The sequence below is a fragment of the Oncorhynchus mykiss genome, chromosome 11 (genome assembly GCF_057628025.1).
Source record: "Oncorhynchus mykiss isolate SJ-2025 chromosome 11, ASM5762802v1, whole genome shotgun sequence".
NCBI classification, from domain to species: domain Eukaryota; kingdom Metazoa; phylum Chordata; class Actinopteri; order Salmoniformes; family Salmonidae; genus Oncorhynchus; species Oncorhynchus mykiss.
The window spans coordinates 64710754-64734090 of NC_143032.1; the positions used below are offsets into that span (position 1 = coordinate 64710754).

Genomic DNA, 23337 nt, shown 5'->3' on the forward strand with positions numbered 1-23337 from the left:
TTATACATATTTCAGACAGTCAAACACACAACACATGCTTATCTGGTACTTGCAAAACAACATGGTACCAGAGCTGTAGGTGTGTGTCTCACCTGTAAGCCCAGGAATATACACAGGTACCAGGGAGGTGTGTCTTCGATGGTGTAGATCATGTCCATTCTCCTGGCGTCCACACTGTCTGCACTGTCCAACGTCTCTGACATGGAACTCTACACACATGCAAAGGTGAGAAGACAGTGTTTTAGACTATAGATGTAGGCTACTGTACACCCTCACACACCACAGGGTATACAATCTCTGGACTAAATGGTTTTAAGACTTAAGTTTTATTTTTAGACTAAGTGTATTTAAGCCTACAAGTAGTAATCTCTATGTGCCTAGTTAAAAGGTTTTAAATAAAAAGGTTAAATAAAAAAATGTGGCCTTAGAGAGGTCAAAACCTGAAACTAACCACACCCAAAAATAGTGCACTACATAGGGCAGGGGTCTCCAACCTTCTCTAGCATGAGAGCTACTTTTTAAAAATGGGACATGGTCGTTTTTTTCTAGCTTTCAAATAGGCATTCTTCTCTTCTCCTGTCCCTTGCAACTATTCCCCGGATACTTGGTGTACATGAGAAAGTTCTGTCAATACACCTGATAAAATAATGGTTAATGAACAACTCTAAAGGGTCCTATAAAATCTGATTTTTTCCCCCCAAATTCTGTTTTATAGTTTCCCAAATTATGTTCTCAGTTTTATTTTCACTCTTAAAATTACAATTGTCAATAGAGAAACAACTCAATTAAATGTTATGAGTCCATGTCAATGCTTAAATCACACCAGAAGATTTTTTTATATAATTCCCCTTTAATACAGGTAGGCCGTCATTGTAAATAAGAATTTGTTCATAAACTGACTTGCCTAGTTTAATAGAAAGTAAAATAATGTATTTTCTTAAGAAGAAAAAAAAAGAAAAAAAATTATATATATATATATATATATATATATATATATATATATATATATATATATATATATATATATATACACATTTAAAAAAAAAACAATCGCGCATCTGGCCCTTTAATTGAGCAGCTTGCGATGGATCTGTACTGCTGCTGCTCATTTCATGGCAAAGTTTGCAAATAACAAATACAGATGATATTCTCCTGCCAGGTAAGCCTATTTTGCAGTTAACATTTAATTGAGAAGTTTTTTGGGAAAATATTTCTGTCAATCAACAAGACGGTAATCACATCAAATGGCTACACACGGAGGGATAAACAAATGAGAGCACGCCACACAGACAGACCGGGACAATATTCATGGAAGTTCATTGGCAGATAGTGTTTTTTATTTATTTTTAAAGCCAATAGTTGCTAACCAGGGGTGGGATAATGAAAATTTTACATTGAATAGATAGTAGCTGGGAGCTTTCTAGTGTCTGATACTTGTGAGATTTGTTTATGACCGTTTGCGGTGGAACACGTGAAAATTGCATATGCTTTCAGAATTGTTTGACGAGTTACTCATAGGTGGGCTGCGAGCTACTGGTAGCTCACGATCGACCTGTTGGGAGACCTCCCTGGAGACAAACTACAGAACAGTCATATTGTAGGCTGATGATTTCACAGCAACATAACAGACAGTGGGGCAGGAGATGGGAGAAGAATATTCAGCATGGAAGAGGGAAAGGCTGAACAATTCAGCAAGAGTGTAGTCAAAGAAAGACGGGAGAGATTCAGAAAGGGAGAGAGAGAAAAAAGGGAGAGATTCAAGCAGACACCGGCGAGAAATTCCTCTTGCCTCTGACTATCTTTCTCTCACAAGGGAAAAGTGCAGAGTCACAGTGAGAGAGAAGAGAGGATGATCAAAAGAGCAGGGATAAACAAAGGATGTAGGGGAGGGACAGGGTGAGTGAGAGGGAATGAGAGGAGAAGGGAGAGTTAGGAGTTTAAACTATGCGTGCGTGTCTCGTACCTTCTCTCCTTCCTGGATCTCTTTAGTGTAGATGGCCATCAGCTCAGTGTCTTCAGTGTCCTGCTCTCCAGCGGCCTGTTCCACTCCGTTCACCACCACCTACACAGACAGATGCATGTCAATACTTCATCCACCTACACAGACAGATGCATGTCAATACTTCATCCACCTACACAGACAGATGCATGTCAATACTTCATCCACCTACACAGACAGATGCATGTCAATACTTTAACCTTCTACTGTACACTACATACACAGACATGTCAATCATTGATCTGGGCTAACTATGAAACATTGAGTACCAAGGACCCATATTTCATTATCCCTCTATTATTGTAACAGCATTTCTTTCAGAAATGTAACTGTATAAAGCCAATGTAGGGGTAGAGAACTGACAAACTTCCATAGTGTTATGCTGGTGGCTGTGGCTCTGCAGTGATGCAGTGTTTTGACAACAGTGACGCTTTTTTGCACCGCAAAAACCTCACCCAGTAAGTATTTTACAAACATTTCACACTGCATTATACAAAGTAGCACAACTTCTATACACTCACGTACGCAAAGAGAGAACATTTCAAGGAAAGCAAGGACATTGATGCTGATTGGGTAAGGTTAACAGAACTATCAGACATAACACACAAAGGACAGCATGGGTGTTGCTTTGGGAGCCTTTGCACTTTGTCTGGAAAATGATCTCTGGGAATACTGGGCCATAAGTACATCAGTTTCTTCATTAGTTGAAGACCTGAGCCAACGAGGTGGGGGAAAAATGGTCTATGTGCTCTTGAGCAGGGTACTTAACCCTCCAGGGGCACGGTACTACTATGGCTGAAATGGGTAAAAAAAAAAAAACATTTCACTGCACCCATCCTGTGTATGTGACTTATTTTTATTTATTTTTTACATTGGTCTATTTATCACACTGCTGCACACACATACGCTGTAGGGACCCAAGGTCATGACATCACTGTGCGTGTGTGTTGTGTCCAGTTTGTTGTGGATGTGTGTTCTGTGGCTTGGTTAGCAAATCACAGATGAAGTTCAAAGTATAGAAGGAGTCTCTCACACACACGGTGGCATTTGTCTAAATTTGATTTGAGGATGCGTCTTTGCATACTTTCATCCATCTTTGCATCTAGTCTGCCAGGCATGCGAAACAACAAATGACTCGTGTTCAGACTTAAATGTCATTGGCATTCAAGTGTGTGTGTGTGTGTGTGTGAGAGTACCTTTCCTGGGGACACATTCCATCCTACTTCCTATCTTTCACTAGCTGGGAAATATTACTGCTGACAGAGCAGCCATCAGATGAGAGAACTTAGAATGACATTAGTTCATGAAAAAGTATTTTATAGGTACACACTGGAAAGGTGCAGTGAAATGTGTTGTTCCATCTACAGATGTTTCACCTTGTAGGCTCGGGTATTCGAACAAGTGACCTTTCACTTACTGGCCCAAAGCGCTTACCGCTAGGCTACCTGCTGCCCCAGACATCACATCCCTAGACGTCACAAAACTAGTACTCTTGGGAGAGAGCTATGGAGAGGACAACGAGGGGGAGATTAAAGAATGAATGCAAGAAGCAAAGAAAGAAAGACAAAGAAAGGAGGAAGAGAAAGACAGAAGGGAGGGAGACTGGCTGTACAGGTAATTGAGGATAGCCATTGTGTCCCTTTATCCACCTCTGTCCTATTCAGCCATTCAGTAACAGGAGCATGTGAATGGGATACTTATAACAAACAGGATATATAGTCATAAATCTCTGAGTGACTCAAAACCCAGAGAGGGTGTTTGGGCTCCTCAGTACAGTATTGTGTGTGTGTGCGTGGCTAGGGAAACCATTATTGTTGATTTGTAGTGTGACCTACATGAGGGGACTGTGCTCCAACCAAGAGGAAATGGCTAGAACAAAACTGGCACGACATGGAGACTAACATTGCATGTGTGGATGTTCGTCAGTGCGTGTGACCCTGACAAGTGTTAAGTGATCCTAATGACAGGTCTCTGTGTATGGTGGACAAACCCCATCTTTACCATCACTCCTCTGTCAGTGTGTCAACTTGATGACCCTTAAAGGGCCAATATGTGGTTGAAACAATAACAGTACTCACCCCCTGCTTTGGTAAGAAGCTGAGGGATGGGCCTGGACAAATGTAACCACTTTCAAATTCATAGACAGTCCTGGCATCCATGGCTCTGACTATCCATGATAACAAAATTATAGTTTTAAGCATGCTTTAAGGCCGTGTCTACACACATTTATTTTGGGTTCTGATGGGGTATGACAGTTGAACTAAGCTCGAGGCATTTATCAATTATATCCTTTAAGAATCAAATGGGTAAATATCATTCATTTATAAGTACATTTTTTTTTTTTATGTAGTAACTGCAGATTGCCGCTTTTACTGACTAAATCCCCAGTGCAAGCACACACACACAGATGCACACATACAGACAGAACAGACACAGATGCACGCAGACAGACAGAACACACACACACACATAGATGCACAGACAGAACACACACACACACACACACACACACACACACAGCGTACCGGAATAGGGTAGAAGTCTGCGCTGTGTTTGTTCTCCTCCTCATACTTTGCCCCTTCTCCTCCCTCCATCGACATAGAGGTGGTATTCTTCCCCACGCCCATTCCTCTATCTTCCTCCTCTTCCCTCGCTCCTCCCGTCTCTCGCTCTGGTAGAAACACTGCAGATTTATCCTTCAGCTCCCTTACATGGTCCAGGACTGTGTCATCTACTGAGAGAGAGAGAGATAAAAGATGGATCATTTACTACACAACTTTCCTGAGTCTGCTCTTGATGTCACCCAGACTACAGTATTACAGTAGGTACTGTACCAGGTAGACTATGCTAGAAAATGCCCACTGGGTCAAAAGCTGTGTGTGGATGGAGAGCAGGGTTGGGCTTAAAGCTGAGTTTGGTTTAAAGCAGAGTTTACAGATAGACAGCTGTCTGGTCCTGGTTCCAGAGCCCCAGACCTGAGGGATCAGTATCTGCACAGTCACCACCTCTTCACCCCAGACTGAATCATGAGCAGAGATCAGATGTGATCCAGGACTGTGGAGAGACCTGATACTGGGATGGGCCTGGGAGACCCCGAAGGAGTTCCAAATGGCACCCTGTTCCATATACACTGCACTACTTTTGACCAGAGCTCTATGGGCCCTGCTCAAACGTAGTGCACTATAAAGAGAATAAGGTGTAATTTGAGACGCAGCCCCAGATGTATACACTCATACAGTACGCTGTCAGGTATCGATGAGAAACAGGGCAGAGGATGGAGGATGATGGAAGAGAACGAGAGAGAGGGGCAAGGTGGAAAGGAGAACAGAGTCGACAGGTACAATAGGTGAGCAGAGAGAGGGAAGGATGGAGGAGGAGATTGAGGGATAGACTGAGGAGGGAAAGAGGGACGAGGGTGAGAAAGGGATAAAAGCGGGAGGAAGAGGTGTGAGACGGAGGTCAGTTTGTTGGTCTCAGGTGTTGTTGTGTTATTTCTGGTGTCATGTCAACTCCATTTTATAAGACAATGCCTTGGGCTCAGTCTATCCCTGTGACTAGTCCAGGTCTCACCCCTACCCCTACTCTAACACAAGACTTTTGGCTGTGTCTATCCCTGCATGTTATCTTTCACTATCTTTCTAAACTTGTACAAGGCCTTCTGTCAGACTTAACCTTCCTCTCAACACCCCCTCCCAGCTTTAAAAATGAAAGATTAAACCTACTCTCCAGAGAACATTTTAGTCTAGGAGTAAGCAAAGTCCAACTCCAGTCTCCTTTTCAATTTATCACCAAAAGACACATCTCAATAGGTGGCCAAGGAGTCCTCTGATATGACACAAATGGGGAAGGAGAAGTGGATGGGACTTTCCTCTTTTGTTCTCAATTGTTCCTCAACCAAGGGGGAAGGCCGATGACAGAGGGCACCATCAGACACCAACTCTTTGAATGGCCTACTCCATGAAGTTTGTACTTCAAAAAATAATGTTTTTTTACCCTTAAGTGTGTGTACATTACTGTATTTATCCTGGGGATATTGTTATTCAACAGGAAAAGTAAAAAAAAAAACTAAAAAACATTTTTTTTTTGCCGGAGTGAGTCTTCAATCTAGTTCTGAGAAACCAGCCCTGAGCTTCCCCCTTTCCCCACCTTTATTATACCCCAACCCTTCTCCCATCCTCCCCTCTTCTTTTCCCCTCCCTACTTCCTTCATGTGGAGTGTTGGATAATGTGTGAAGTACCTAGTTGACATCACCCTCACCCCTGTCCCCCCTCCCCCTCCTGTTTTCTAACCCCCCTCATCCCTGGTCAGTGTTAAATGTTGGTAAGTGAAGTACCTAGTTGACACATCCCATCGCTCCTGTCGAGCTGGGCAGCGGGGTGCATCTGTGTGGAAGGGGTGAAAGAGGGAGAGGGGGGGGCAGGTGGGAGAAGCTAGAGAGAAAGATGGGGAGAGAGAGAGAGAGAGAGAGAGAGAGAGAGAGAGAGAGAGAAGAGATCTGGGGGGGGGGGGGGGGGGGGGCAGGTGAGGGGTAAGGGGGCAAGATAGTTGTTAATGTGACAGCCAACATTCATTAACCGCTCATCAGTTTAGGTAATTCATGAGATTGATTGGCTTCTATCCTCTGTCCCTCCCTCTCCAGCTATAGACCTATCACACAGGCACACCTTTTTGTGACTTGGAAATAATATGTCCTAACAGGCTGTCTGTCCTACAGTGGCAGTCTGTCCCATAGTAAACTACAGTGGTGTATGTAGTTGTCCCATAGTTTCTCACAAATACCACTGTGGCCTAACACAGCTCTGTTTCCCCCGTGTGCGTGCGTGCACGAGCCATGGAGGTGGAGGAGTCTGTGTTGACAACATTCCATCCACCTGCTCCTCTGTGTGGTAGCACATCACTCCCCAACTTGTGTGAGGGAGAGTGAGGGAGAGTTAATTCAGTGTTCATTCATGTCAGAGAGGAAGAGGCGAAGCGAGAGCATTTGCTCTGCCCAAAATCTGTCCGCATGAGATCAGCTCTTTTGGTCTATGGAGGTCTATGGAGAGTGTAGAATTACATGAGGCTTATATGATAAACAGAAGTTTTGTAATGTTTAGGCTGTTACAAAAGTACTGATAAGTGGATGCACGTGGCATTCCGGCAACTACTTAGTTGTGCCTGTTGTGCCTGCGTACATGTCCTCTCATTGACTAGAATGTCTCACCTGATCCACCTGCCTTCAATCATTGAGGACATGAATTTCAATTGTTAGAGCTGTCACTCGGCTATCTTGTCGATATAATAGATAATCTTTGTTCGTGTCGTCTTATTAGGTGACAAAAGCACATTGTGTGAGTAGTTATTTTAATGTCAGCAATAGTCACAAAAGAATGTGGTGTGTGAGTGTGTTTACGGTCAGTTATAAGACTCCTCGGTCATTGCAGCTCTAGAGAAACAGAAGTGAAATGTACAAGAATAGGAAATCAAAACTTTACAGAAGCACCTAGAATAACCTCAACCTTCACCCAGAAGGATAGTCCTATGACTACAGTTAACAGGAAGGAAAAAGATGACAGTCCTTGAACAACCAAAAGACAACTTCTTTATAAACAAAAGTACATACCCTGAGGATTAGAATGTGTAGAGAGAGGGGGATAGACAGAAATAGAAAGAGAGGGAGAGAGAGCGAGAGAAATAGACAGGAAGGAGTAAAACTCAAAACAAGAAGTACCCGCGCTAAGGTCTATTCAAAGCTGGTCTGATCAATCGGAATCAATCTTGAAGCATGGTCTTGATCACGCGGACTGGGATATGTTCCGGGTAGCCTCTGAGAATAACATTGACGTATATACAGACAAGGTGACAGAGTTAATCAGGAAGTGTATAGGGGATGTTTTTCCCAATGTGACTACTAAAACCTACCTAAACCAGAAACTGTGGATAGATGGCAGCATTCGCACAAATCTGAAAGCGCAAACAACCACATTTAACAATAGCAAGGTGACTGGGAATATGGTCGAATACAAACAGTGTAGTTAGTCCCTCCGTAAGGCAATCAAACAGGCAATGTCAGTACAGACACAGGAGTCACAATTCGACAGCTCAGACACGAGATGTATGTGTCAGGGTCTACAGACAATCACAGATTACAAAGGGAAAACCAGAAACGTTGCGGACACTGACGTCTTGCTCCTAGACAAGCTAAAACGCCTGCTTTGAGGATAACAGTGTCACCGACACGGCCCGCTCCCAAGGACTGTGGGCTCTCCTTCTCCGTGGCCGACGTGACTAAGACGTGTTAACCCTCGCAAGGCTGCTGGCCCAGATGGCATCTCTAGCCGCATCCTCAGAGCATGCGCAGACCAGCTGGCTGAAGTGTTTACAGACATATTCCATCTCTCCCTATCCCAGTCTGCTGTCCCCACTTGCTTCAAGATGGCCACTATTGTTCCTGTACCCAAGAAAGCAAAGGTAACTGGACTAAAGGTAACTGGACTAAATGACTATTAATCCGTAGCACTCACTGTCATCATGAAGTGCTTTGAAAGGCTGGTTAAGGATAAATCACCCCTACCTTACCTGACACCGTAGAACCACTTCAATTTGCATACGGACCCAATAGATCCACAGACAATGCAATCGCCATCACACTGAACAATTCCATTTGGACAAGAGGAATACCTATGCAAGAATGGTGTTCATTGACTATAGCTCAGCCTTCAACAGCCTTGGTTCTGAACCCCGACCTGTGCAACTGGGTACTAGACATCCTGATGGGCCGCCCCCAGATGGTGAAGGTAGGAAACAACACCTCCACTTTGCTGATCCTCAACACCAGGGCCCCACAAGGGTGCGTGCTCAGCCCCTTCCTGTACTCCCTGGTCACCCATGACTGCATATCAACGGGGCCACAGTGGAGAAGGTGATAAGCTTCAAGTTCCTTGGTGAAAACATCACTGAATCTGAAAAAGGTCCACCAACTCAGGTGAAGAAGTGGAAACAGCACCTCTTCAACCTCAGGAGGCTGAAGAAATTCGGCTTGGCCCCCAAGACACTCACAAACTTTTACAAATGCACAATTCAGTATCCTGTCGGACTCTATCACCGCCTGGTATGGCAACTGCACCACCTGCAAACGCAGGGCTCTGCCTGCCCTCCAGGACACCTACAGCACCCGATGTCACATGAAGGCCAAAAAGATAATCAAGGACATCATCCACCCGAGCCACGTCCTGTTCACCCCGCTACCCATCCAGAAGGCGAGGTCGGTACAGGGGCATCAAAGCAGGGACATCTTAAAACCTCTTAAGGGTCGGCCCTTTTTTCTTCTTCCAATTTTCGCCTAAAATGGCATACCCAAATCTAACTGTCGCTCAGGCCCTGAAGCAAGGATATGCATATTCTTGGTACCATTTGAAAGGAAGTTTTGAAGTATGTGGAAATGTGAAAGGAACGTAGGAGAATATAACACATTAGATCTGGTAAAAGATACATCTTTTTTTTTTTTTTTTTCATCTTTGAAATGCAAGAGAAAGGCCATAATGTATTATGTAAATTGCAACTGGGCTGGAATTTTGGCCACTAGATGACTGCAGTGTGTGCAAAGCTTTAGATTAGATCAATGAACCATTGCATTTCTGTTCAAAATGTTGTATCAAGACTGCCCAAATGTGCCTAATTTCTTTATTAATAACTTTGTTCGAAACTGTGCACTCTCCTCAAACAATAGCATGGTATTCTTTCACTGTAATAACTACTGTAAATTGGACAATGCAGTTAGATTAACAAGAATTTAAGCTTTCTGCCAATATCAGATGTGTGTATGTCCTGGGAAATGTTCTTGTTACTTACAAAATCATGCTAATCGCATTAACCTACAGTAGCTCAACCGTCCCTGAAGACGATTTAAGGCCATCAGACTGTTAAATAGCAATCAGTAGCCAGCTACCACCTGGTTACTCAACCCTGCACCTTAGAGGCTGCTGCCCTATATACATAGACATGGAATCACTGGTCACTTCCTTAATGTTTACATACTGCTTTACACATCTCATATGTATATACTGTATTCTATTCTACTGGATTTTAAAGTCAATGTCACTCCAACATTGCTCATCCTAATGTTTATATATTTCTTAATTCCATTCTTTTACTTTTAGATTTGTGTCTATTGTTAGATACTACTGCACTGATGAAGCTAGGAACACAAGCATTTCGCTACACCCGCAAATACAGTTGAAGTCGGACGTTTACATACACTTAGGTTGGAGTCATTAAAACTCATTTTACAAACCACTCCAAACTTCTTGTTAACGAACTATAGTTTTGGCAAGTCGGTTAGGACCTCTACTTTGTGCATGACACAAGTCATTTTTCCAACAATTGTTTACAGACAGATTATTTAATGTATAATTCACTGTATCACAATTCCAGTGGGTCAAAAGTTTACATACACTTAGTTGACTGTGCCTTTAAACAGCTTGGAAAATTCCAGAAAACTATGTCATGGCTTTAGAAGCTTCTGATAGGATAATTGACATCATTTGAGTCAATTGGAGGTGTACATGTGGATGTATTTCAAGGCATACCTTCAAACTCCGTGCCTCTGTTTGACATCATGGGAAAATCAAAAGAAATAAGCCAAGACCTCAGAAAAAAATTGTAGAATCTCCACAAGTCCGGTTCATCCTTGGGAGTAATTTCCAAACGCCTGAAGGTACCACGATCATCTGTACAAACAATAGTATGCAAGTATAAACACCGTGGGACCACGCAACCGTCATACTGCTCAGGAAGGAGACGCGTTCGGTCTCCTAGAGATGAATGTACGTTGGTGTGAAAAGTGCAAATCAATCCCAAAACAACAGCAAAGGACCGTGTGAAGATGCTGGAGGAAACAGGTACAGAAGTATCTATATCCACAGTAAAACGAGTCCTATATCGATAAAACCTGAAAGGCCGCTCAGCAAGGAAGAAGCCACTGCTCCAAAATCTCATTAAAAAAAAAGCCAGACTACAGTTTGGCTGCACATTGGAACAAAGATGGTACTTTTTGGACAAATACCCTCTGGTCTGATGAACCAGAAATAGAACTGTTTGGCCATAATGACCATCGTTATGTTTGGAAGAAAAACGGGGAGGCTTGCAAGCCGAAGAACACCATCCCAACTGTGAAGCACGGGGGTGGCAGCATCATGTTGTGGGGGTGCTTCGCTGCAGGAGGGACTGATACACTTCACAAAATAGATGGCTTCATGAGGAAGGAAAATTATGTGGATGGAAAATTATGTGGATATATTGAAGCAACATCTCAAGACATCAGTCGGGAAGTTAAAGCTTGGTCGCAAATGGGTCTTCCAAATGGACAATGAGCCCAAAGATTACTTCAACATTGTCAAGGTATTGGAGTGGCCATCAAAGCTCTGACCTCAATCCTATAGAAAATGTAGGGCAGAACTGAAAAAGCGTGTGCAAGCTAGGAGGCCTACAAACGAGACTCAGTTACACCAGCTCTGTCAGGAGGAATGGGCCAGAGATAGATCACATTTGGAATCTAATCGCTTCAAATACTAATCAAGGGTTTAGTGATTAGTTGAATCAGGTGAGCAAAAACATTCAACGACTGGCTGGAGGTTTATAAAAAATGGATTGGAAAATACTTATACAGTAGCAAGACAAAGTGAGAGAACCTTTTGGAATTACCTGGATTTCTGCATAAATTGGTCATAAAAATGTATCTGTTCTTCACCTAAGTCACAACAACAGACAAACAGTGTGCTTAAACTAATACCACACAAGTTATTGTATTTTTGTCTATATTGAATGCATATTTACCAATTTATGCAGAAATCCAGGTAATTCCAAAGGGTTCACATACTTTTTCTTGCCACTGTATGCTTATATGGAAAGAGAGACAGAGGGATTTCTATTCTATCAGATGAAAGGTCTCAAAGATGTCTCTTTGGGATTTAATATGTCAAGACCTCATAATCTGGTGTCATTATAATCTACACATTAAAAGACTGGGAAGCAGCCATGCACTCCTGAGTCCCTCAAAATATATTTTATTATTATTAACTTTGGCATGAGAACTCAGGGAATGTGGAGAGGACTCGGAAATATCATCTAGTGTCTCCACTTAAACAGGTTGAAATCTCCTCCCACACAGGCATGCAGGCACGCACATACGGCATCCCTCAAATCCTCACATACAGACACAAATGGGTCCTGGCTGTGTTTTTGTCTAGGCCAGAAATACATAATGCTGACTCACTTATGCTTTCTGTCTACACTGGCAGATAACGGAAGCGTGAAGTCTTAACCCCTACACCAGGGGTTCAAACTTTTTCACTCAGGGCCCCCCATCCAGCATTGGGGAACATCTCGTGCACCCCCTGCATGCGCCTCGTCTATTTCTATGGGCACAAGCATTGTTTATTTTATTTAACAAGCATTGTTCATGACAAACTGGCACACCCCTCGTTGGTGGAGAGAATTTTGCCATTTTAAAGCTTATTTTCTGCACATTTTCTTGCAATTCCATACATTTTGCAACGTCTAATGTGTATTAAATGTGATATGAGTGAGAAAAATAATATATTCGGCCTGAAAAAAAAACGTTAGCCGACATGGGCTAGTTGATCTGGACATTTGACAAGTTATAAATAGCTCTCTAAGGTATATAATGACTAAGATGACAAGAGGAACTGATGACGCTCTACCAAATATCGAAATTGCACCTTGTACATTCTACTATTACAACATTCAAGAGTAAATTTAAAGCCGGACTGATATCAAACTTTTGGCACTCCCCCTTGCCGACCCCTCCCGCCACAGTTTGAGAACCACTGCCCCATACACTTACTTAGATTATGGAACTCTACATTGTCTGTCGCAGACAGGGTATGTTAAGTCACCTATGAAAGGCAGAGCCTTTTATTTATAAGGGTCAAGGATCAATAGGGCATTGGCCTGGAGAGGTCAGAGGACACCGAACCATGCTGGGGTGTGTATGTATGTGTTGTATAATGGATGGGGGCTGTCCTTTCTCTTTCTGTCAGCCTCAAAGCTTTAAAACCCACAACCCCCTACACCCACAGCGCCACCACCGCTGAGCTCCCAGTGAAAACAGAATTGCTGTGGCAGGCTTCACCAGCAACAAGAGACAGACAATAGAAGACACTGCCACCTGCTCCAGAAAAGCGTGGGCGTACTTCTCCTTCTCAGGAATAATTTTTAACACCCATTCATTTTAGCAACAGAAACACACAGTTTGAATTAAACAAGAGTCAAGACTACAACACTTCTTGTATGTACTGCTGGTGGAGACACTCAATGCTCTTAACCTTTGAGATACAGAACAGAGGCAAGACGGCCAACTCTCCTTTGTTGAAAATTCTAACAAATCTACATGCAAGCAGTTGTAGAGAATAGCAGCGTGACAGAGAGTGGCATTGTGACACCTCCATCCTTACAGGGGATAAGAGCTATTGGCTGTAAATCCCTCTGGTCCTTTCCATTACAGTAGCTGGTGTTGCTGTTTTATTAGTTGACTCTGTCGGGGGGGACCCCGACTGTCACCGACTCAGAGTCTGGGAATGAAAGAATACCAACACCCCAGGAAGGCCTATTAAACTATGTTAATGCTCCACTGCTATACAGCCCATCACAAAGAGCTTAAATACTAATAAAACATGACTTGGTTTAAACCATCTATACAGTACACCTGCAACAAAAGGTGTTAAATACTAAAGAAAGACAGCGGGCAGAAAGGGTGTGTGTGTGGTCTACTGTGACAGAGCAGCTATCCATGGAATCCAAGCCCATATAGTACAGTACACACTAGGGCTGGGCTATAAATCAATAATTAGAGGTAATTACTTCCCTCAATAACGATATAAAACATTTAGATCCATTTTTAATAATGTCGATATAGAATAATAAGGTACAACAGTCCATTTCACCTCTGACGCAGCAGGAACGTGCGGAGAAGTGACTATGTGCGTGGAGAGGTATACGCCCACTAAGAACCACTTAGCACCTCGAGTGATGGAGTAGCCACTATTAACCACGAAAAATGAGTGATGTAGGTGGAAAGTGGCAGTGATAGTCATGGAGAAGGAGCAGCTTCCAACAAAGAAATGATTGATAAAAAGGGTTCAACTGTTTCAGTAATTTGGTCCAACAAAGAGCAGAGCAATGTTCGGTGCATTGTGCCGTAGACAGATGGCTACGTAGTCTGGTAATACGACAAACCTTTTTCCCCATCTGAAGCAAAATCACTCTTTGGAACATGCAGAAAGTTTGAGTTAGCTCCACGGTATTGTTAAATGCCTCTCAAGCACCAGTCAATCTAGGGATGTTTGCACAAAGCAGTCAACACTGACAGCGTATATGCCCTACGAGCAAACATCAAAAAGACACCATAATGCTATTACGCATTGCATTGCTAAGGACATGCTACCAATTAACACAGTCGAAAAGGAAGGTTTCAAGAGGCCTAACAATTTAAATGTACCCCCGAGACTCAAGACAGACAGGTCTGCATTACAACGGATAGTGGTGCGAACATGGTGAAGGCTGCTCAAATCAACCAGACTGCAATGTTTTGGACATCGTCTGCACGTGGCCTTTGGTAAGTAAGCTTGTCAATATTGAAGTGATTGGTTAGATGAAAAAAATAAAATGCACATGTAGTTTCATCAACTGATTAAGTTAAATATTACATTTGTACATAAAGGGATTATTTCGATTTTAACATTTTATAAAAATCTCGATTCCTCTTAGAAACAGTGGGTAGAGACAAACTGGTGATTGAGCAATTGAGTGTGTTAGAAACTGGTAGGTGCCTTTTCCTATTTGCGGAAAAAGAAGAGACCGAGCTGTTGCTCAAAAAGCACACAACCTATCCCAGCACAAGTTGGTGACAGAGTCACCTACCAGGTGGGGATCACTCCAAAAGACGGTGCAAAGAGTACTGGAGCAGGAGAAAGCCATTTCACAAATCTTGTCCAGTGACAAGAAGATCTGGCACTTAGCTCCCACCTACACAGATGCTCTGTCTGGTGAGTCTTATGTCAGTACTACACCTGTTCAATACAGAGGTCATGAAACCTGATGGTGAAACAGAGCTCACCCAAATCATCAAAACGATAGCCCATGACTATCTGAATGAGAAATATGATGACCAAGCAACAGATGACCTCCTGGACATAGCCTCATTGGTCGACCCTCGGTTTAAAACATTACTTCAAAGAGGAGAAGGTAGGCCACATAAAAGCAGGAGCTGTCTCAGAGACGGTCAATGAGGGACATGAAAACCCAAACCCAGCACAGGGAGACGGTGCTGCTGTTTCACCACAACTGCCAGCTAAAAAGAGAAAGTCAGTGGGCAGTTTTTTCAAAAAGCCATGCTCCACCACCACAGGTCTTACTGAAATCCAGCTGGTAGAAAAGTTACTCAGCTGCTACCTTCAGTCTCCTAATGCTGACAGTGAAACCAATCCAGTGGAATGGTGGAAGATACAACCAAAAAATAAAAAATAAAAAAATAAAAACTTTCCCCAAAGTCACCTGGCAAAGCGCTACCTGTGCATTCCTCCGACCAGCTCCACCTCAGAGCGTGTACTTAGCACAGGTGGCTGTAGTATTATCTAAAATAAGGACGCACAACAACGAGGTTCTAGCTCCAGCATGTTTACTAAAGTTCCTCCTGCCTGGGCCATCCCTTTTTGCACTATCTGTTGGCAGATGGGGTCTCGTTGTTGCTCCTCTGCAATCTGCTGAAGTTTGGTCTGAGATGCAGGTAGGCTGTCCCTTATTGCATTAATGGACACCTGTACCTCACCCTCTAGACATTGCTCCTCCTCTGATAATGGACATTTAATTGGGGCCCTGGAGAGTGCATCTGCTGTGATCAGTGCCTTCCCTGGCACATACACCATCTTCTATGTGAACCTCAGTAATCTGGTGCGGAAGCGCAGTACTCTGGGAGGCAAGTCGTCCAGTGCTTTTGTCCCGAACAGAGCCAACAGTGGTTTGTACTCAGTCTCTGCTGTAAACTGCAGGCCAATAAGCTATTGGCTGAGCCTTTCACATGCCCAAGTGATAGCCAACGCCTCCTTCTCCACTTGAGCATACCTTTGCTCTGTGTCGGGAGCTTCGGGAGATGTTATTGGACGCCACGCCATGTTGTCCTGCATCTGTGTGAGGACCGCCCCTAGCCCAAAGGATGATGCATCTGCTGATACCTTTGTCTTCGCGTGGGGACGGTACTGGGCCAGCACTCTCTGTGAGGCCAGGTCTCCTTTGATTTTGTCAAACGCCACCTGTTGCATGTGACCCCTGACCAGTCATTCTCTTTGGCTAGTAAGTCTCTCAGGGGTTTGGTTGTATCAGAAAACTGTGGGAGGAACTTACCCAAATACAGTGGGGCAAAAAAGTATTTAGTCAACCACCAATTGTGCAAGTTCTCCCACTTAAAAAGATGAGGCCTGTAATTTTCATCATAGGTACACTTCAACTATGACAGACAAAATGAGAAGAAAAAAAAATCCAGAAAATCGCATTGTATGATTAACACAAATTGTGTGGGAAAAATGTACTTTATTGTGTTATATTCCATTATATTATCCTTACGATAAAATATACAGCGGCAAGAAAAGGTATGTGAACCTTTTGGAATTACCTGGATTTCTGCATAAATTGGTCATCAAATTTGATTTGATCTTCATCTAAGTCACAACAATAGACAAACATTGTGCTTAAACTAATAACACACAAATTGAATTTCTCTTGTCTATATTGAATACATCATTTAAAAACATTCACAGTGAAGGTTGGAAAAAGTATGTGAACCCCTAGGCTAATGACTTCTCCAAAAGCTAATTGGAGTCAGGAGTCAGCTAACCTGGAGTCCAATCAATGAGACGATATTGGAGGGGAGGTTGGTTAGTTAGAGCTGCCTTGCCCTATAAAAAAAATTACTCACAAAATTTGAGTTTGCTATTCACAAGAAGCATTGCCTCATGTGAACCATGCCTCAAACAAAAGAGATCTCAGAAGACCTAAGATTAAGAATGGTTGACTTGCATAAAGCTGGAAAGGGTTACAAAAGTATCTTTAAAAGCCTTGGTGTTGATTAGTCCACGGTAAGACAAATTGTCTAGAAATGGAGAAAGTATAGCACTGTTGCTATTCTCCCTAGGAGTGGCCGTCCTGCAAAGATGACTGCAAGAATACAGCGCAGAAAGCTCGGTGAGGTTCAGAAGAATGCTAGCGTGTCAGCTAAAGACGTACAGAAATCTCTAGAAGATGCTAATAGCTCTGTTGATGAGTCTACAATACATAAAACACTAAACAAGAATGGTGTTCATGGGAGGACACCACGGAAGAAGCCACTGCTGTCCAAAAAAAAAACAACATTGCTGCACGTCTGAAGTTTGCAAAAGTGCACCTGGATGTTCCACAGCGCTACTGGCAAAATATTCTGTGGACAGATGAAACTACAGTTGAGTTGTTTGGAAGGAACACACAACACTGTGTGGAGAGAAAAAAAAAAAGGCACAGCACACCAACATCAAACCCTCATCCCAACGGTAAAGTATGGTGGAGGGAGCATCATGGTTTGGGGCTGCTTCGCTGCCTTAGGGACTGGACAGCTTGCTATCATTGACAGAAAAATGAATTGTCCGCCAATTGCGTCACCGAACTTCTGTTGAGCTTCAACAGCACAACGACCCAAAACACAGAAGTATCAACAACAGAATGGCTTCAGAAGAAAATACGCCTTCTGGAGTGGCCCAGTCAGAGTCCTGACCTCAACCCAATTTGAGATGCTGTGGCATGACCTCAAGAAAGTAGTTCACACCATAAATCCCAAGAATATTGCTGAACTGAAACAGTTTCATAAAGAGGAATGGTCCAAAATTCCTCCTGACCGTTGTGCAGGTCTGATCCACAACTACAGAAAAAGTTTGGTTGAGGTTTTTGCTGCCAAAAGGAGGAACAACCAGTTATTAAATCCAGGGGTTCACATACTTTCCCCACCCTGCACTGTGAATGTTGACCGTGTTTTCAATAAAGACAAACTTCTAATTGTTTGTGTTTTATTAGCTTAAGCAGACTGTTTGTCTATTGTTTTGACCTAAATGAAGATCAGAAAATGTTATGACCAATTTATGCAGAAATCCAGGCATTTTCAAAGGGTTCACATGCTGTATGTGTGTTGACTGATCAGGTAGGTGTATCTTGTCTGTTTAATGAACAAAATAACAAACTATTGATTTAATTGGGATGGCACAGCCATGGCTGCACAGACCCGTAACATAGGATATTTTGAGTTTAATTAGGCCTATTCTTTTGAAAATACATTTTATTAGTCTTATGTTTTAGGATCTGCCTAAACAAATTAATAATGCATTTGTTTATTTTGGATGCTGTATATTCTCAATGGATCTATTCAAAAAGACCACCCACATCTGCACACCACTACTACCACTTATTCCCGGCATGCACATGGGAGGTATAAAAAGGTGTATACAGGCAAGAATGAGGTAAAAGAATGGGCCTGCTTGTAAGGGGGGAAATATAAAGATTGTGCCCCCCCCCAAAAAAATGTACAGGCAAAATACCATACATCCTATGTGAAAGCAGTACTCATAGCCTGAAGTAAATCTTCAAAGCCAGACCCACGCCTCTGCTCTCTGTGTAGGCTCCTATTACCAGTCATGTGTAACTGCATTGACTTTCACTCTGCTGCTTTATAAAATGACAAAACTACATTAACAAAATAAATGCTGCTAACTGCATTTAAGGGCTACAGTTACTGCACGTCTGTAAAATAATGTTGTTATAGGTGTAAAAGAATGTTGTTATAGGTGTATTAGAGGAAGTCAAGGAATATTTCTGTGGACAGTGAGGTCTAGTAGGGTGTATTCTGTGTGTGTGTGTGTGTGGGGAGTGGCAGAAAAACAAAGAGGGAGAGGGAGATAAGACAGAAGAAGCAGAGGGGTAAGAGATAAGATAGTCTTTACTTCCACCAAGACGGTTTCCATACCCCTCTACTCAAGTGAGAATCCTGTAACTACTATGAAACCGTCCTGCATAGAAATGGAGCTCCCCTAAGCCCATAGACCAACTGCTTACTAGGGCTGGCACAATAATTTAGAATTGCGTAATAAACAATTATGGATAATAACCGTGAAACAAAATCATAATCTTCTTAACGGGATACTTCAGGATTTTGTCAATGAGGCCCTTTATCTACTTCCAGAGTTAGATGAACTTGTGGATAGCATTTTTATGTCTCTTAGGTCTTTATGTCTCTGGAAGTTTCGAGAGCGAATGCTAACTAGGGTCAAGGCAATGACTGGAAGTATCTGCTAGCAGGAAGTATCCGTTTAATGCAGTCATTTTAGGGGAGGGGTAACTTTATTTTCTAGTAGGACTAGATATAGTTTAGTTTACTGAAAAGCAGTTTTTCATTTTTACATGAAGGGGGTAAAGTTGGTAACTATTTTACGAGCAGAACATCGTGGTCGGGAGAGAAAAAAAATATCCAAAAACGTACAAAAGTTCCAAGCGGTCAAAACCATTCATTTTATAAACTGGGGTGTCACCAAAGCTGTGTTGTATTCATTAGGTATGTTTTAGCACATTTTCAAAAGAAGCATTGACGCATTACAAGAGCAAATTATTTTAACAAAAATGACAATAACCGTTGTCATTTGCATGACAATGAATCGTTACCCAAAACGCCATAATCATCACAGCTCTACTGCTTACACCTCCCCGAAGGTCGTATCAGATGGAAACTTTGGTCAATAGGATACATGATAATGTTGGAAGCATCAAGATTACCGCTGTGCTGGTTACTGGCTATTCTTTTAATGAGCTCTGTCCCCAAACAAGACCAAATTTGGTTGGTCCAGACCGGACCAGATCTGAACCAATCATAGACGTCTGTTTCACAAATTTGGACATCAAAGTACAGCTCACTCGAGTACAGCACGGTAATGTACATTATATTGTACTCTACTTTTCTTTACTGAACTGTCCAAGCGACTGGTTTGTGACTACTATGATTTCCCCTTGTAGCCAACGCAATTGCAGAACTTCCATTACCGATTTGGTAAGGGAATTTAGTTTGAATTAGTTAATAATTCATAAACAAAATGTATACCAGTAAAAACAGTATAATTGATAGACGTATCTTTACTTGTTACTTCTGTGAACTTTCATTATCCTTCCTCCTCACGAGGGAGAGAAATGAGTAAATATCTTAAAAATAAGTGGGGTTTTGGTAACAGAACTTTAAGGCACAAGGCAATTTATCCAAAACTAAATACAGTTAAATTGTTGATATTAGTTGACAGGGGTCTTTACTTCAACATTGTGTTCTGATGCATTTCTAAGATCCCTTTTTCATCGGTTTGACCAGAAATCAATGCCTTTGCTTATTCCTAATTTTATCATGGAAAACATTTGAAAAAAGTATATATGCCTTAATTTCAACAACAACAAAAATAGACTTGTAGCTTTCATTTGACACCCAATTTGATATGCTCCTATGAACTGTTGGTGCTCATGGGTCCTTCTTTGGCGGCACGTAGCCTTGTGGTTAGAGTGTTGGGCCAGTAACCGAAAGGTTGCAAGATCGAATCCCCGAGCTGATGAGGTAAAATCTGTTGTTCTGCCCCTGAACAAGGAAGTTAACCCACTGTTCCTAGGTCATCATTGAAAATAAGAATGTTCTTGCCAAGTTAAATACTGACATGCCAAGTTAAATAAAAGGTCAAATAAATTGTAAAAATATATGGAAATGACAATATGAATGCAATCGCCATCACACTGCCCGATCCCATCTGGACAAGAGGAATACCTATGTAAGAATGCTGTTCATTGACTACAGCTCAGCATTCAACACCATAGTACCCTCCAAACTCATCATTAAGCTTGAGACCCTAGATCTCGACCCCGCCCTGTGCAACTGGGTCTTGGACTTCCTGACGGGCCACAACCCAGGTGGTGAAGGTAGGAAACATCTCCACTCCACTGATCCTAAACACTGGGGCCCCACAAGGGTGCATTCTCAGCCCTCTCATGTACTCCCTGTTCACCCATGACTGCGTGACCATGCATGCCTCCAACTCAATCATCAAGTTTGCAGATGACACTACAGTGATAGGCTTGATTAACAACAACGACGGGACAGCCTACAGGGAGGTGGTGAGGGCCCTCGGTGTGTGGTGTCAGCAAAAAAAAAAAGAAGAGATAATCGTGGACTTCAGGAAACAGCAAAGGGAGCACCCCCCTATCCACATCGACGGGTCAGCAGTGGAGAAGGTTAAGTTCCTCAGTGTACATATCACAGACAAACTGAAATGGTCCCCGCACAGACAGTGTGATGAAGAAGGCGCAACAGTGTCTCTTCAACCTCAGGATGATTTTATTTTTTGGTGTCACTGAAAACCCTCACCAATGTTTACAGGTGCACAATTGAGAGCATCCTGTCTGGCTGCATCACCACCTGGTATGGCAACTGCACCGCCCACAACTGCAGGGCTCTCCAGAGGGTGGTGCGGTCTGCACAACATCACCGGGGGAAAACTACCTGCCCTCCAGGACACCTACAACACCAGATGTCACAGGAAGGCAAAAAAGATCAAGGACAATAACCACCCGATCCACTACCTGTTCACCCATCTTCCATCCAGAAGGCTGTGTCAGTACAGGTGCATCAAAGCTGGGACAGAGAGATAGGCAGGATTGAAAAACGGCTTCTACCTACAGACTTGATATCATTGGCCACTTTAATAAATGGAAAACTAGTCACTTTAATAATGCCACTTTAAGAATGTTTACATATGTTGCATTATTCATCTCATGTACAGTGCCTTGCGAAAGTATTCGGCCCCCTTGAACTTTGTGACCTTTTGCCACATTTCAGGCTTCAAACTTAAAGATATAAAACTGTATTTTTTTGTGAAGAATCAACAACAAGTGGGACACAATCATGAAGTGGAACGACATTTATTGGATATTTCAAACTTTTTTAACAAATCAAAAACTGAAAAATTGGGCGTGCAAAATTATTCAGCCCCCTTAAGTTAATACTTTGTAGCGCCACCTTTTGCTGCGATTACAGCTGTAAGTCGCTTGGGGTATGTCTCTATCAGTTTTGCACATCGAGAGACTGAATTTTTTTCCCATTCCTCCTTGCAAAACAGCTCGAGCTCAGTGAGGTTGGATGGAGATGCATTTGTGAACAGCAGTTTTCAGTTCTTTCCACAGATTCTCGATTGGATTCAGGTCTGGACTTTGACTTGGCCATTCTAACACCTGGATATGCTTATTTTTGAACCATTCCATTGTAGATTTAGCTTTATGTTTTGGATCATTGTCTTGTTGGAAGACAAATCTCCATCCCAGTCTCAGGTCTTTTGCAGACTCCGTCAGGTTTTCTTGCAGAATGGTCCTGTATTTGGCTCCATCCATCTTCCCATCAATTTTAACCATCTTCCCTGTCCCTGCTGAAGAAAAGCAGGCCCAAACCATGATGCTGCCACCACCATGTTTGACAGTGGGGATGGTGTGTTCAGTGTGATGAGCTGTGTTGCTTTTACGCCAAACATAACGTTTTGCATTGTTGCCAAAAAGTTCAATTTTGGTTTCATCTGACCAGAGCACCTTCTTTCACATGTTTGGTGTGTCTCCCAGGTGGCTTGTGGCAAACTTTAAACGACACTTTTTATGGATATCTTTAAGAAATGGCTTTCTTCTTGCCACTCTTCCATAAAGGCCAGATTTGTGCAATATACGACTGATTGTTGTCCTATGGACAGAGTCTCCCACCTCAGCTGTAGATCTCTGCAGTTCATCCAGAGTGATCATGGGCCTCTTGGCTGCATCTCTGATCAGTCTTCTCCTTGTATGGGCTGAAAGTTTAGAGGGACGGCCAGGTCTTGGTAGATTTGCAGTGGTCTGATACTCCTTCCATTTCAATATTATCCCTTGCACAGTGCTCCTTGGGATGTTTAAAGCTTGGGAAATCTTTTTGTATCCAAATCCGGCTTTAAACTTCTTCACAACAGTATCTCGGACCTGCCTGGTGTGTTCCTTGTTCTTCATGATGCTCTCTGCGCTTTTAACGGACCTCTGAGACTATCACAGTGCAGGTGCATTTATGAGGAGACTTGATTACACACAGGTGGATTGTATTTATCATCATTAGTCATTTAGGTCAACATTGGATCATTCAGAGATCCTCACTGAACTTCTGGAGAGAGTTTGCTGCACTGAAAGTAAAGAGGCTGAATAATTTTGCACGCCCAATTTTTCAGTTTTTGATTTGTTAAAA

The 23337-nt window shown here is 42.6% G+C and overlaps 1 protein-coding gene across 5 annotated transcripts in view; it reads right to left on the bottom strand.

The window, feature by feature from the left end:
- The window catches only part of LOC110536206 (solute carrier family 23 member 2), a 64940-nt gene that overhangs the window by 25978 nt on the left and 15625 nt on the right, over positions 1-23337 (bottom strand). The window contains exons 2-5 of one of the 5 annotated variants that reach the window (XM_090190930.1): positions 6334-6495; positions 4525-4733; positions 1964-2062; positions 93-209 (exon numbers count right to left, since the gene is read on the bottom strand). In XM_090190930.1, coding sequence (XP_090047056.1) covers positions 93-209; positions 1964-2062; positions 4525-4733; positions 6334-6382 — 474 coding nt within the window. In that variant the 5' untranslated portion in view covers positions 6383-6495. The remainder of the gene's footprint in view (positions 1-92; positions 210-1963; positions 2063-4524; positions 4734-6333; positions 6496-23337) is intronic. The other 4 variants (XM_090190931.1, XM_090190932.1, XM_021621836.3 and 1 more) reach the window with 4 other exon arrangements.